The following is a 16,643-nucleotide window of genomic DNA, read 5'->3' on the forward strand; positions in this document are numbered from 1 at the left end:
TATTATGGCAAGAACAGCTCAAATAAGCAAAGAGAAATGACAGTCCATCATTACTTTAAGACATGAAGGTCAGTCAATATGGAAAATATCAATAACTTTGAAAGTTTCTTCAAGTGCAGTCGCAAAAACCATCAAGCACTATGATGAAACTGGTTCTCATGAGGACCACCACAGGAATGGAGGACCCAGAGTTAGCCCAAATAAATGCTTCACAGAGCTCAAGTAATAGACATCTCAACATCAACTGTTCAGAGGAGACTGTGTGAATCAGGCCTTCATGGTCGAATTGCTGCAAAGAAACCACTACTAAAGGTCACCAATAAGAAGAAGAGACTTGCTTGGGCCAAGAAACATGAGCAATGGACATTAGACCAGTGAAAATGTGTCCTTTGGTCTGGAGTCCAAATTGGAGATTTTTGGTTCCAACTGCCATGTCTTTGTGAGACGCGGTGTGGGTGAACGGATGATCTCCGCATGTGAATTTCCCACCGTAAAGCATGGAGGAGGAGGTGTTATGGTGTGGGAGTGCTTTGCTGGTGACACTGTCTGTGATTTATTTAGATTTCAAGGCAGCATGGCTTAACCAGCATGGTTACCACAGCATTCTGCAGCGATACGCCATCCCATCTGGTTTGGGCTTAGTGGGACTATCATTTGTTTATCAACAGAACAATGACCCAACACACCTCCAGGCTGTGTAATCAGTATTTTACCAAGAAGGAAAGTGATGGAGTGCTGCATCAGATGACCTGGCATCCACAATCCCCTGACCTCAACCAAATTGAGATGGTTAGGGATGAGTCGGACCACAGAGTGAAGGAAAAGTAGCCAACAAGTGCTTAGCATATGTAGGAACTCCTTCAAGACTGTGGGAAAAGCATTCCAGGTGAAGCTGGTTGAGAGAATGCCAAGAGTGTGCAAAGCTGTCATCAAGGCAAAGGGTGGCTATTTGAAGAATCTCAAATATAAAATGTTAACACTTTTTTGGTTACAACATGAATCCATATGCGCTATTTCATAGTTTTGATGTTAGTAAAAATAAAGAAAAACCCTTGAATGAGTAGGTGTTCTAAAACCTTTGTCGGATAGTGTATGTTGACACCATCCTGTGACAAAGACATGCTGACCTTCATGTTCGTGTTCTAGCTGCAGCACAGTATGTGTAAGGATGCCAAGGCTGCATCAGCCAGCAGGTTAATGACCTGAGGGATGCCCTTCTGAAACCCTGATCTGGGACAGGAATCAAACCTAGGAGTCTATAGTCCCAGATCCAGACCCAGGCCCAGGTCCAACTCTCAGTCAGTCACCAGCCATTACACACAGAGTCTGCATCCAAAATGGCACCCTATTCCCTACAAGTACACTACTTTTGACCAGAGTGCTATGGTGCAGTATTATGTGTGCACTATTTTACCAGGTAAGTTGACGGAGAACAAATTCTCATTTACAGCAACAACCTGGGGAACAGTTACAGGAGAGAGGATGAATGAGCCAATTGTAAACTGGGGATGATTAGGTGACCATATGAGTGCCAGATTGGGAATTTAGCCAGGACACCAGGATTAACACCCCTACTCTTATGATAAGTGCCATGGGATCTTTAGTGACCACAGAGAGGTCAGGACACCCCTTTAACGTCCCATCTGAAAGACAGCACCCTACACAGGGCAATGTCTCCAATCACTGCCATGGGGATTTGGGATATTTTTTTAGACTTGAGGAAAGAGTGCCTCCTACTGGCCCTCCAACACCACTTCTAGAAGCATCTGGTCTCCCATATAGGGACCAACCAGGACCAACTCCACTTAGCTTCAGAAGCAAGCCAGAAGTGGGATGCAGGGTAGCATGCTGCTGGCACTGTGCAGGGGTTAGGGTGCCATTTGGGAAGCACACAGAGACCTCCAACCAGGCAGTTTATCAATGGCTTGTCAACTCCATGCCATACAAAACCATTACATTTTTACATTTTAGCAGACGCTCTTATCCAGAGCAACTTACAGTAGTGAATGCATACATTTCATACTTTTTTTTCTCCATAGTGGTCCCCCGTGGGAATCAAACCCACAACCCTGGTGTTGCAAACACCATGCTCTACCAACTGAGCCACATGGGACCATGCTTCCTTCCCCTCAACAATTTTCAAACATTCTCTCTCCAAGAGCCCGATTCTTTGAACTTAGTTGCTTACGCTGGAAATTGTTCTCATGTAAATCCTTAAGTCACATACAGTGTCAAATAACTAATCTTTAATGTCTATTGTTTCCAGACAAAGCCTATTACGATGAGAGCGTGTTTGGTTGAGGGAAATATGTTTACAGTTATGTCAATGGCCAGGTCCCAACCACGGCTAGATGTAACCTTGCTCTCTGACTGACTAATACAAACAACACTGATAGCCTGGTCTGACATCTGTGTGTGCTGTCTTGCCAACTTTTATGGTCATTGGCAGGAGTTGGCAAGACAACACAAACAGATCTGGGACCAGGCTAGAGTTCTGGCTGTTGGCTGTCAAAACTTCTCTCTTCATTCACCATCTCCTTCCTCCAAGCCTCAGCAAAGAATATAACAATGTATTTATAGGATGTCTGCAGAGTTCCTAGTTCATATGGGATATCACTTAAAGATTACACAATAGACCAAGCATTCCAAATTCCCGTAATTCCCATTACGCTATCAGCAGCAGACTGTTTTTCTGGCTTCTTCTTCAGAAAAGAATGTCTTCTAACTGTGTGTCTGATTGTTCATTCAGATTCCCAGTCGGGGTTTTCTGTGTGGGGGGCAGATAGAAATCTACACAACCATATGGTCCAGAACTAATTAACTAACTCAACCAAAGCAGGGAAAATTGATGGTGACTGTGAAGTTAAAAAGCAGGCAACTTCCATTGACGGTGACTGTTAAGTGTTTCATTTCCATCCCCTCCTAGTCAAAGAGATCTGCTCTTTGGATGTGAACCGACTTCTGAAGAGTGTGTGGAGAGGGGGAGGAGGAGGCATCTGAGTGGCGGGGGCAGAAGCCAAAGCAGCCATTGTTGTCAGAAAGGAGACTTTAACACTGAAGCAGCCTATCAGGACGCCCGGCCATTGGTCCTCTTCAAAGGTCTTTGCTTCCTGGGTTCACGGCTGATTATGTGAAGGGAGACTGTGGAGTGTGTGTGTGTTTGTGTGTGAGTGTGTGTGTTTGGAGTCTGATTGTGAAGGGAGACTGTGGAGTCTGTCTATAAGACACAGTAAGGCCTTTGTACCGCTGGAAGACCAGGACTAACAGCTCAGATAGGAATCAGGCTAATTGGTTCTATACGCTGTGGGCCAGTTTCCCGGCCATGCTTAGATGAAAATCTCCATTAAAAGGGCATCTTAGTCTTGGACTAGGCTTAATCTGTGCCCGGTAAACCGGCTATGTGTGTTTTCGGGCTCAGCAGTGTGAGTCACAGCCATGAGAGAGACAGCTAGCTACGGAAACATTAATTTACTCCTTTAACACAGATGGGGAGTTAATCCGTGCTCTTTGACAGCGTTCATAGAAGTCATCTGGAGTCTCTCTCTCGCTCTCACGATGATGCACTTCCTGCTTTACTGCTGAGGGAGGTGATAAGGAAGGAGGATAGTGGGTGATGTAATGGTGATGTCATAATAAGCCAGAGAGGCTTATATAATCATCCCAGTCAACAGGGGAGTGTGACATATTGATCAGAGACTTGGTGATTCCCATGGCTCAATCTATTCTTGGTTGAAGCAGGGTTTGATTCCTGCATAGGCCACTTAGGCTACACTGAATATACAGTATATAGCGCTATAAGTGTACTAACTGTACTACAAGTGTCTTTGGATAATAGCATCTGCGGCATTTTAAATTGGACCATATTTCATCAAATTCAGAATGAAGGAAATCTGATTTTTATGTTCAACCATTAAGGTCTGTACATCATAAGGGACATACATCACAACATTTCTGTGCCTTTTCTGCCTATAAATAGCTGGGATCAAACATAGCTTGCTCCTTTTTAGCACTGAGAGAAAATAGAACTGAAATCCCACTGACAAAACTTCCTGTAGAGTCCTGAGCCTTATTATCTGAGTGATAAAACGCCCCAGAGAGTGTGAAATTGACGTATAAAGCTGGATTTGGGTGCCTCTTTACATGTCATCATCAGCGCTTCTTAGCACAAATTGAAAAAATGAGACAGATATAAATAGCCAGGAAGGGCCTCACAGTGTAAAGTAGGGGGCACACCAAGGAGGAGGAGGATGGTTCTTTGTTCATGAGGAGTTTGTCCCCGTGGCATAAGGAGTAGGATTGGGTGGGTGGGGGGTGGGGTGGGGGTGGGGGGGTTGGGAAGAGTATTCTACTGTACCCACCAGGCTGCCGACGGCTCCCAGGGTGTGATTGGTGTTGTACAGAGAGTCGTCAGCTGTATGGTTATGTAGTGTATGGTAATGTAGTGGTAATGTAGTGAAGTGATAATGTACAGCAAACTTAGAGGTTATGTATTGAGTCTGTAGTGCTACCCACCAGGCCGTTGACCCCTCCCAGGGTGTGATTGGTGTTGTACAGGGAGTAGGTCAGCTGTATGGTTAAGTATTGAGTCTGTAGTGCTACCCACCAGGCCGTTGACCCCTCCCAGGGTGTGATTGGTGTTGTACAGGGAGTACGTCAGCTGTATGGTTATGTATTGAGTCTGTAGTGCTACCCACCAGGCTGTCGACCCCTCCCAGGGTGTGATTGGCATTGTACAGGGAGTACGTCAGCTGGTAAACCCCGTCGTTGGTCTCGCTGTTGCCATAGAAACCCACTCCCACCGCAGCACTGCACAGAGCGAGAGAGACAGGAAGGAAGATGCAGGTTAGCGTTTCTGATAAATTAATCAGCATAGGACAACGTATACCACATCCAGTACTTAGTACCAACGACTGATCCAATAAATAATTGATCTTCGTTTAAAGGAGGTTGTTTTGCCACAATTATAAACTGTTATCTATTATTCTGTCATTGCCTTTTGCAGCTCCCAGGGTGAGAGTTGTCAAAAGTTATGGTGAGCTGTCATGACTACAACCCCTAAAATGGCAACATGAAAGCTTGAGCTTCGCTGCACATCCCCACCTTGAGAGTATCGTGCAAGCTAGAAGAATACTGTATGTTAGTTTGGTTGATGATTGTGAAACGGTGAAACCATTCTTCGGTTTATTCAGTCTAAAAAGTTTGGTAGATCAAATAGATAAGTGCACAGTAAATAAAAAGAGACAAAGACATAAAACCTCACAGCAAATTAAGAAACACACAGCACAGTTAAGAGATTCATGTGAGTCATATTGGTTGCGTCCCAAATGACACCCTATTCCCTATATAGTGAGATACTTTTGACCAGGGCCCATAGGATTCTGGTCAAATGTAGTGCACTATGTAAGGGATTGGGTGCCATTTGGGATCACAGACACTGTTATGGAGGTTAATGTTGCTTCCCTGGATTTATTCCTCTATTTCAACAGTGTGTGGGTCTCCATCTCTTCCCTGGTCAGTAATAATAGGAACATGTGCTGAACATAGACAGAAAAACAACTGGACAGAGTCACACAACATTCTTAATCCAGTGACTAAGAATGTTCCTATATGCCTCTGTCATACAGAAAAACAGAACTATGCACTATCGTAATAAATGGTTCTGTATTACTCCAGGCAACCTTAGATGACTAAGCATTACTAACATGCACTCAGGCAAGCACATACACATTTTAGCAGTAGGCTGAAATTTAGTTCTCTCTGAAAAGTGTCCTTTTTCTCATCCCCTCTTTGAGTTTGTGTGTTACGGACATCAAAATCAAATCAAATTGTATTTTTATTTATTTTCGGTATAGTACTCTGACAGTACTCAGTACTCTCAGTACCACAAGCAGTGGTCCCCCTATCTTAGTATCTCTACTAATAGTTTATCTTCACACTACCGTGCATATCCCTCCCCTCCCCACTCCACCACACTAACACAACTACTGTGGAGATAAACCTCTCTCGGTATCTCTTGATTATTGGAACCTCACATTTTATACAGCCTACCCTTACAGTATATTAAAACACCCACTTCCTCCTGTTATGTCTGGTCCAGTAAAGTGATGTCAGATGAGGACCACAGGTCAGTCCCAGTGGGTATAACTTAGTCTAGGATCTGAGGAAAACCTCCACATTTGTAACAGTGTCTATCACTGGACGTGTCCCAAATGGGGCCCTATATACACTGACCGTACAAACATTAGGAACACCTGCTCTTTCCATGACCTAGACTGACCAGGTGAATCCAGGTGAAAGCTATGATCCCTTATTGATGTTACTTGTTAAATCCACTTCAATCAGTGTAGATGAAGGGGAGGAGACATGGTTAAAGAAGGATTTTTAAGACTTGAGACAATTGAGACATGGATTGTGTATGTGTGCCATTCAGAGGGTGAATGGGCAAGACAAAAGATTTAAGTGCCTTTGAACGGGGTATTGTAGTAGGTGCCAGGCTCACCGGTTTGGTATTTCAAGCTCAACAGTTTCCCGTGTGTATCAAGAATGGTCAACCACCCAAAGGACATCCAGCCAACGGCAGGCCAGTGGTCGAAAACGGGTAACTGATGAAAAAGGACAAAGGAGGCTAACACGAACTGTGGAGAGCAACAGACGGGCTACAGTTAGTCAACTGACAATCCAGTTCAACATTGGTGCCCAAAGACCCATAAAAGAATGCACAACTCGATGTACCTTGATACGAATGGGGTGTGGCAGCCAACGACCTTACAGAGTTCCACTTCTTTCAGCAAAATACTAGAAACTGCGGTTGCAATGGGCTAAGTAACGAAATCACTGGACACTAGAGAATTGGAAATACAATGCCTGGTCTGATGAATCCTGGTTCCTGCTGTTTCAGGCTGATGGGAGGACTAGGGTATGGAGAAAACCACATGAGTACATGGATCCATCATGCCGCATGGCAACATTGCAGGCTGGTGGTGGTGGTGTGATGGTGTGGGGTGTATTTTCATGGCACACATTGGGCCCCTTGATAAAATGGAGCAACTTCGAATGCCACAGGATATCTGAACATCATTGCCAATCAGGTGCATCCATTCACGGCAGCAGTGTATCCATCTGCAAATTGATGGAACGAGCTACTCGGAGTAGAGATCCACTACCAGTCAACTTGACACAACTGTGGGAAGCATTGGAGTCAAAATCGGCCAATATCCCCGACGAATCCCTGACATTCCCCGACGAATTGAGGCTGTTTTGAGGGCAAAAGGGGGTGCAACTCAATATTAGGAATGTGTTCCTAATGTTTTGTATACTCAGTGTATATAGTGCACAACAGAGCATATAGGTTCCCATTTGAGACACATTCTGTGACTGTAATCCCTCTAAAGAGAAGCTTCCTCTGTCTCCCATTGCGTTGGGAAATGGCATTCCGATTTCCTCCCACACAGCACTCTGCTGTGCTGTTTAGTACGGTAACAGTAATGTGGGTAGTCCTGATGGGGAGTACACAGTACAGGTACATGGACAGGAACAGCTGGAACTATTATGATAATTATAACAGTGGAGAAAATTCTCCCACACAGCAGAGAGAGAGGGTGGAAGAGAGAGAAAGAGAGAGAACCAGAAAGAGAGAGAGAGAGACTGGGGGAAGGGGGAGAGAAGGAGAAAGAAAGAGCGGGAAAGAGAGAGAAATAAATTGTGATAAATAAAAAAGTATACCAGTTTCATTTAAGGACAAAAACATTGACAGCCCTGCCATATAGATTGCGAAATAGTTGGGAAGAGATTTTTGACGTACCGATTCCATGGCACATGGTTTATGAACTGATACGCAAAACGACGCAGGATTCTAAACTTAGAATTTTTTAATTTAAATTATTATACAAAATTCTTGCAACCAATAGAATGTTATTTATATGGGGGATACAACCTTCCCAGCTCTGCAGATTTAGCTGCGAAGAGACAGAATCATTTGCTAATTTGTTTTGGTACTGTCCATATGTAGCTTGTTTTTGGTAACAGGCCCAGGAAAAATTGCAATATTTATCTGGAGGTAACTCTGCAGATAGCACTACTGGGTGATCTGAAAAGTCATAGTCAATCAATCAATAATATAATAATACTTTTGGCAAAAATGTTTATTTTCAATTTACAATCTGTAGAAACAATGAGAATAGACAAGTTAAGAACTATTGTCAAACATCACAGCACAGTTGAAGATGATATGGCAAATAGAAATCCAATATGGATGGTGTTAAGAGATAGATGGGAGGGGTTGAATGGAGCTGAAGGGTGGGACTAATAACAACAAGATAACTAATGTAAAACATACAGTACTGTGTCCGTAAAACGTATATAGGTTCAGAACGTTTGTGAAAGAGCACAGTTTGAAAGATATGGCAAATAGCAATCAAACCGGATGCATATCAGAAATAGATGGGAGAGGTAGAGGAAAGACAGGAGTAAAACAAACAAAATAGAATTATTGTAAAATAGACTGTGTCCATAAAATGTACAGTGAGGGAAAAAAGTATTTGATCCCCTGCTGATTTTGTACGTTTGCCCACTGACAAAGAAATGATCAGTCTATAATTTTAATGGTAGGTTTATTTGAACAGTGAGAGACAGAATAACGACAAAAAAATCCAGAAAAATGCATGTCAAAAATGTTATGAATTGATTTGCATTTTAATGAGGGAAATAAGTATTTTACCCCCTCTCAATCAGAAAGATTTCTGGCTCCCAGGTGTCTTTTATACAGGTAACGAGCTGGGATTAGGAGCACACTCTTAAAGGGAGTGCTCCTAATCTCAGTTTGTTACCTGTATAAAAGACACCTGTCACAGAAGCAATCAATCAGATTCCAAACTCTCCACCATGGCCAAGACCAAAGAGCTCTCCAAGGATGTCAGGGACAAGATTGTAGACCTACACAAGGCTGGAATGGGCTACAAGACCATCGCCAAGCAGCTTGGTGAGAAGGTGACAACAGTTGGTGCGATTATTCGCAAATGGAAGAAACACAAAAGAACTGTCAATCTCCCTTGGCCTGGGGCTCCATGCAAGATCTCACCTCGTGGAGTTGTAATGATCATGAGAACGGTGAGGAATCATCCCAGAACTACACGGGAGGATCTTGTCAATGATCTCAAGGCAGCTGGGACCATAGTCACCAAGAAAACAATTGGTAACACACTACGCCGTGAAGGACTGAAATCCTGCAGCACCCGCAAGGTCCCCCTGCTCAAGAAAGCACACATACATGCCCGTCTGAAGTTTGTCAATGAACATTTGAATGATTCAGAGGACAACTGGGTGAAAGTGTTGTGGTCAGATGAGACCAAAATGGAGCTCTTTGGCATCAACTCAACTCGCCGTGTTTAGAGGAGGAGGAATGCTGCCTATGACCCCAAGAACACCATCCACACTGTCAAACATGGAGGTGGAAACAATATGCTTTGAGGGTGTTTTTCTGCTAAGGGGACAGGACAACTTCACCGCATCAAAGGGACGATGGACGGGGCCATGTACCGTCAAATGTTGGGTGAGAACCTCCTTCCCTCAGCCAGGGCATTGAAAATGGGTCGTGGATGGGTATTCCAGCATGACAATGACCCAAAACACACGAAGAAGCACATTAAGGTCCTGGAGTGGCCTAACCAGTCTCCAGACCTTAATCCCATAGAAAATCGGTGGAGGGAGCTGAAGGTTCGAGTTGCCAAACCGAAGCCTCGAAACCTTAATGACTTGGAAAAGATCTGCAAAGAGGAGTGGGACAAAATCCCTCCTGAGACGTGTGCAAACCTGGTGGCCAACTACAAGAAACGTCTGACCTCTGTGACTGCCAACAAGGGTTTTGCCACCAAGTACTAAGTCATGTTTTGCAGAAGGGTCAAATACTTATTTCCCTCATTAAAATGCAAATCATTTTATAACATTTTTGACATGCGTTTTTCTGGATTTTTTTGTTGTTATTCTGTCTCTCACTGTTCAAATAAACCTACCATTAAAATTATAGACTGATCATTTCTATGTCAGTGGGCAAACGTACAAAATCAGCAGGGGATCAAATACTTTTTTCCCTCACTGTATATAGTATGTATAAGCTGGAAGTAGAAGCCTAAGCGTTGTTGTTCACTAGCTAGTTTACTCCAATTAGGGGAGGGGTGGTAGGGTTAGAGAGTAATAAAAGAAAAATATATATATATATAAAAAAGGTATGTATGTATATGCATTTATATGTATGTATGTGTATATGTATGTCTTTATATGTGTATGTATGTATGTGTATGTATATATATACAGTTGAAGTCGGAAGTTTACATACACTTAGGTTGGAGTCATTAAAACTCTTTTTCAACCACTTCACAAATTTCTTGTTAACAAACTATAGTTTTGGCAAGTCGGTTAGGACATCTACTTTGTGCATGACAAAAGTAATTTTTCCAACAAATGTTTACAGACAGATTATTTCCCTTATAATTCACTGTATCACAATTACAGTGGGTCAGAAGTTTACATACACTAAGTTGACTGTGCCTTTCAACAGCTTGGAAAATTCAAGAAAATGTCATGGCTTTAGAAGGTTCTGATTGACATCATTGGAGTCAATTGGAGGTGTAGCTGTGGATGTATTTCAAGGCCTACCTTCAAACTCAGTGCCTCTTTGCTTGACATCATGTGAAAATCAAAAGAAATCAGCCTAGACCTCAGAAAAAAAATTGTAGACCTCCACAAGTCTGGTTCATCCTTGTGAGCAATTTCCAAAAGCCTGAAGGTACCACGTTCATCTGTACAAACAATAGTACGCAGGAAGGAAACGCGTTCTGTTTCCTAAAGATGAATGTACTTTGGTGCGAAAAGTGCAAATCAATCCCAGAACAACAGCAAAGGACCTTGTGAAGATGCTGGAGGAAACAGGTACAAAAGTATCTATATCCACAGTAAAACGAGTCCTATATCAACATAACCTGAAAGGCCGCTCAACAAGGAAGAAGGCACTGCTCCAAAACCACCATAAAAAAGCCAGACTACGGTTTGCAACTGCTCATGGAGACAAAGATTGTACTTTTTGGAGAAATGTCCTCTGGTCTGATGAAACAAAAATAGAACTGTTTGGCCATAATGACCATCGTTATGTTTGGAGAAAAAAGGGGGAGGTTTGCAAGCCGAAGAACACCATCCCAACCGTGAAGCACGTGGGTGGCAGCATCATGTTGTGGGGGTGCTTTGCTGCAGGATGGACTGATGTACTTCACAAAATAGATGGCATCATGAGGAACAAAAATTTTGTGGATATATTGAAGAAACATCTCAAGACATCAGTCAGGAAGTTAAAGCTTGGTCGCAAATGGGTCTTCCAAATGGACAATGACCCCAAGCATACTTCCAAAGTTGTGGCAAAATGGCTTAAGGACAACAAAGTCAAGGTATTGGAGTGGCCATCACAAAGCCCTGACCTCAATCCTATAGAAAATTTGTGGGCAGAACTGAAAAAGTGTGTGCGAGCAAGGAGGCCTAAAAACCTGACTCAGGTACACCAGCTCTGCCAGGAGGAATGGGCCAAAATTCACCCAACATATTGTGGGAAGCTTGTGGAAGGCTACCTGAAACGTTCGACCCAAGTTAAACAATTAAAAGGCAATGCTACCAAATACTCATTGAGTGTATGTAAACATCTGACCCACTGGGAATGTGAATGTGAAGCTGAAATAAATCATTCTCTCTACTATTATTCTGACATTTCTAATTCTTAAAATAAAGTGGTGATCCTAACTAACCTAAGACAGGGAATGTTTACTAGGATTAAATGTCAGGAATTGTGAAAAACTGAATTTAACATATTTGGCTAAGGTGTATGTAAACTTCCGACTTCAACTGTATATGCAAAATATAAATAATTACATTGATGGAAGCTACAATCTATCTGCAATAGTAAAGCTGATCAACCCCCCCCCCCAAAAATATATTATTTTTAAAAAAAGGAGAGAAATAGAGAGAGAGAACGGGAAAGGGAAAAAGAGAAGAGAGAGAATATGCATCTCTCACTGTGAATAAAGTACTGATGATAACACATTACATCATGTCTGTGGGCTGTCTTTACTTTTTCCACACTACAACATTAGCCTGGTGTCAAAAACATACTGTCGGGAATCTGCCTCTTTCATGTTCCTGTGTTTAAACAAGCTGTATGATGCTACAGACACACAGATATGAGTCCCAAATGACACCCTATTACCTTTATGGTATAGTACTATGTTTACTGTAAAGTTGTTCACTATATAGGGAATAGGGTGCCATTTGGGACACACATACAGAGAAACCTCAAAACATCCAGGAAAGAAAGAAGCAAAGCCTAGCAAATAAAAGCAGCCTGAGGAAATAGGTTTCTCTGAAATATCTGAATCATTCTCATTAACAGGATGATGGTAGGGGATTAGAGATAAAGAAGAGAGATGGAGGGAGAGAGAGTTAGTATAACTCCTTAACGCAGATAAATATCTGGTGACCATCAGACAAACTGAGTAGTAGATGGCTCAGGTGCCATAGGTGCTGACCTATGATCAAGTCCCTTCTGTCCTTATTCATTGTGATCTAAAAGGAAAAACTGATTCTAAATGAGCAAGCCTTCTCGGAGACTCTTGATGTGGCCCCTGGTATACGCATAGCAAACGTCCGTGGTACTGTCATGTCCATGACACACAAACTGGAACAGAGGATGAGAGAAAGCAAATTCACAGAGAGAGAACTGCAATTTAGCCTCTGGCTAAAGAACTCCAACTCCAACTTCTGCACACATATTCCTCTTTGCGATGATGCATTTATAGTGCATTCGGAAAGTATTCAGACCGCTTGACTTTTTCCACATTTTGTTACATTACAGACTTATTCTAAAATGGATTAAAAAAATATCCTCATCAATCTACACACAATACCCCATAATGACAAAGCAAAATCATTTTTTTTTATGTTTGCTAATTTATTGAAAATTAAAACTGAAATACCTTAATAACATAATTATTCAAACCCTTTGCTATGACACTTAATCATTTTAAATAATTAAAAAAATTATTTATATATTTATTTAACCCTTATTTTACCAGGTAAGTTGACTGAGAACACATTCTCATTTACAGCAATGACCTGGGGAATATTTACAGGGGAAGAAGGGGGGATGAATGAGCCAATTGTAAGCTGGGGCTGATTAGGTGACCATGATGGTATGAGGGCCAGATTGGGAAATTGAGCTCAGCTGCTTCCTGTTTCCATTGATCATCCTTGAGATGTTTCTACAAATTGATTGGAGTCCACCTGTGGTAAATTTGTTTGATTGGACATGATTTGGAAAGACACACACCTGTCTATATAAGGTCCCACAGTTGACAGTTTATGTCAGAGCAAAAACCAAGCCATGGGGTCGAAGGAATTGTCTGTAGAGCTCAGAGATAGGATTGTGTCGAGGCACAAATCTGGGGAAGGGTACCAAAAAATGTCTGCAGCGTTGAAAGTCCCCAAGAACACAGTGGCCTCCATCATTCTTAAATGGAAGAAGTTCGGAACCAACAAGACTCTTCCTAGAGCTGGTCGCCTGCCCAAACTGAGGAATTGGGGGAGAAGGGCCTTGATCAGGGAGATGACCAAGAACCCAATGGTCACTCTGACAGAGCTCCAGAGTTCCTCTGTGGAGGTGGGAGAACCTTCCAGAAAGACAACCATCTCTGCAGCAATCCACCAATCAGGCCTTTATGGTAGAGTGGCCAGACGGAAGCCACTCATCAGTAAAAGGCACATGACAGCCCGCTTGGAGTTTTCCCAAAGGCACCTAAAGGACACAGACCAGAGAAACAAGATTCTCTGGTCTGATGAAACCAAGATTTAACTCTTTGGCCTGAATGCGAAGCGTCACGTCTGAAGGAAATCTGGCACCATCTCGACGGAGAAGCGTGGTGGCAGCATCATGCTATGGGGATGTTTTTCAGCGGCAGGTACTGGGAGAATAGAGATCCTTGATGAAAACCTGCTCCAGAGCACTCAGGACCTCAGACTGAGGTGAAGGTTCACCTTCTAACAGGACAACGTAGGAGTGGCTTCGGGACAAGTCTCTGAATGTCCTTGAGAGCCTGGACTTGAACCGGATCAAACATCTCTTGAGAAACCTGAAATAGCTGTTCAGCGATGCTCCCCATCCAATCTGACAGAGTGTGTAGAGGATCTACAGAGAAGAATGGGAGAAACTCCCCAAATACAGGTGTGCCAAGCTTGTAGCGTCATACCCAAGAAGACTTGAGGCTGTAATCACTTCAACAAAGTACTGAACAAAGGTGCTTCAGCAAAGGTCTGAATACTTACGTAAATGTCATATTTCCGGTTTTGATTTTTAATACATTTGCAAAAAATTCTAAAAATCTGTTTTTCCTTTGTCATTATGGGGTACAGTGTGTAGATTGATGAGGGGGAAAAACTATTTAATCCATTCTAAAATAAGGCTGTAACATCACAAAATGTGGAAACGGTGAAGGGGACTGAATACTTTCCGAATGCACTGTATATAGTAAGCCTTCTTAACTATGATTATATCACTGTGACACATGTTCTCTATGGCAGGGTCAAACAGGAATAGAGATTTAACATCTACAACTGTAGCACACTGGCATCATGATACGCCGGCAGCTAGATAGAAGATGTCTCATTGGGATTCTGTTCAGGCACCACAAATACTACCCCTGGGGTCCTAACACAACTCACTCCAACCAAATGAAATAAAGCTATTTTGTGCATCTAATAACCTCAGTTATGGGCACTATACTACAAAACTCAGTTGATGTACAGCATCCAATATCTGCCCATATACAAGCTTATCCAAAAATAATAACTGCCCATGAAATTTGATCCCAAAATTATTATTTTTACATCCAGTGCCAGAACAAAACGAAAATGATTTTAAAAAGCTGTGGCAGAAAATATAGTGCCTTCAAAAAGTATTCACACCCATTCCCACCAACTTTTTCCAATTCACAGCCTGAATTAAATATTTATTCAATTTAGATTTTGTGTCAATGGGACACACACAATACACCATAATGTCAAAGTGGTATTATGTTTTTAGAAATGTTTAAAGGTTAATTAAAAATGAAAAGCTGAACCTTTGTCTTGAATCAAAAATAATTCAACCCCTTTGTTATGGCAAGCCTCAATAAGTTCAGGAGTAAAAATGTGCTTAACAAGTCACATAATATGTTGCATGGACTCACTCTGCTTGCAATAATAGTGTTTAACGACATTTTTGAAGGACTACCTCATCTCTGTACCCCACACATACAATTATCTGTAAGATCCCTCAGTAGAGCAGGGAGGTCCCATGAAGACCAGGGAGGTTTTCCAATGCCTCGCAAAGAAGGACACCTATTGGTAGATGGGTAAAAATAAAAAAACAAGACACTGAATATCCCTTTAAGCAGGGTGAAGTTATTAATTACACTTTGTAGTCACTGGGTGTATTGATACGCCATTCAAAGATACAGGCGTCCTTCCTAACTCAGTTGCCGAAGAGAAAGGAAACCAATCAGGGATTTCACCATGAGGCCAATGGTGACTTTAAAACAGAGTTTAATGGCTGTTTTAGGAGAAAATAGAGGATGCATCAACAACATTGTAGTCTCTCCACAATACTAACCTAAATGACAGGGTGAACAGAGCCTGTACAAAATAAAAATATTCCAAAACATGCATCCTGTTTACAACAAGACACTTAAGTAAAACTGCAAAAAATGTGGCAAAGAACTTAATGTCCTAAAGCGTTATGTTTGGGGAAAATTCAACACAACACATCACTGAGTACCACTCCATATTTTCAAGCATAGTGGTGGCTGCATCATGTTATGGGTATGTTTGTCATCGGCAAGGACTAGGGAGATATTTGTGATAAAAATAAATGGAATAGAGCTAAGCACAGGCAGAATCCTAGAGGAAAATCTAGTTCAGTCTGCTTTCCAACAGACATTGGGAGAAAAATGTACATTTTCAATAGAAAAATAACCTAAAACACAAGGCCAAATATGCATGCTCTTCAACCGATCGCTGCCGGCACCCACCCGCCTAGCATCACTACTCTGGACGGTTCTGACTTAGAATATGTGGACAACTACAAATACCTAGGGTTAGGGTTAGACTGGCTAGACTGTAAACTCTCCTTCCAGACTCACATTAAGCATCTTTAATCCAAAATTAAATCTAGAATCGGCTTCCTATTTCGCAACAAAGCATCCTTCACTCATGCTGCCAAACATACCCTCGTAAAACTGACTATCCTACCGATCCTTGACTTCGGCGATGTCATTTACAAAATAGCCTCCAACACTCTACTCAGCAAATTGGATGCAGTCTATCACAGTGCCATCCGTTTCGTCACCAACGCCCCATATCCTCTCTGGGATAGGGGGCAGTATTTTCACGTCTGGATGAAAAGCATGCCCAAAGTAAACTGCCTGCTACTCAGGCCCAGAAGCTAGGATATGCATAATATTAGTAGATGTGGATAGACACCACTCTTAAGTTTCTAAAACGGTTTGAATAATGTCTGTGAGTATAACAGAACTGATTTGGCAGGTGAAACCCCAAGCACAATCCATCCAGGGAAATGT

General features: G+C 42.2%; 1 protein-coding gene across 2 annotated transcripts in view; it reads right to left on the minus strand.

Annotated features, from left to right (window-relative positions):
• ttyh2 (tweety family member 2) overlaps positions 1 to 16,643 on the minus strand; it is a 119,629-nt gene that overhangs the window by 56,700 nt on the left and 46,286 nt on the right. For both annotated transcript variants that reach the window (XM_029765040.1, XM_029765041.1), the window contains exon 3: positions 4,695 to 4,806. In XM_029765040.1, coding sequence (XP_029620900.1) covers positions 4,695 to 4,806 — 112 coding nt within the window. The remainder of the gene's footprint in view (positions 1 to 4,694; positions 4,807 to 16,643) is intronic.

Source organism: Salmo trutta, chromosome 10 (genome assembly GCF_901001165.1).
Source record: "Salmo trutta chromosome 10, fSalTru1.1, whole genome shotgun sequence".
NCBI classification, from domain to species: Eukaryota; Metazoa; Chordata; class Actinopteri; order Salmoniformes; family Salmonidae; genus Salmo; species Salmo trutta.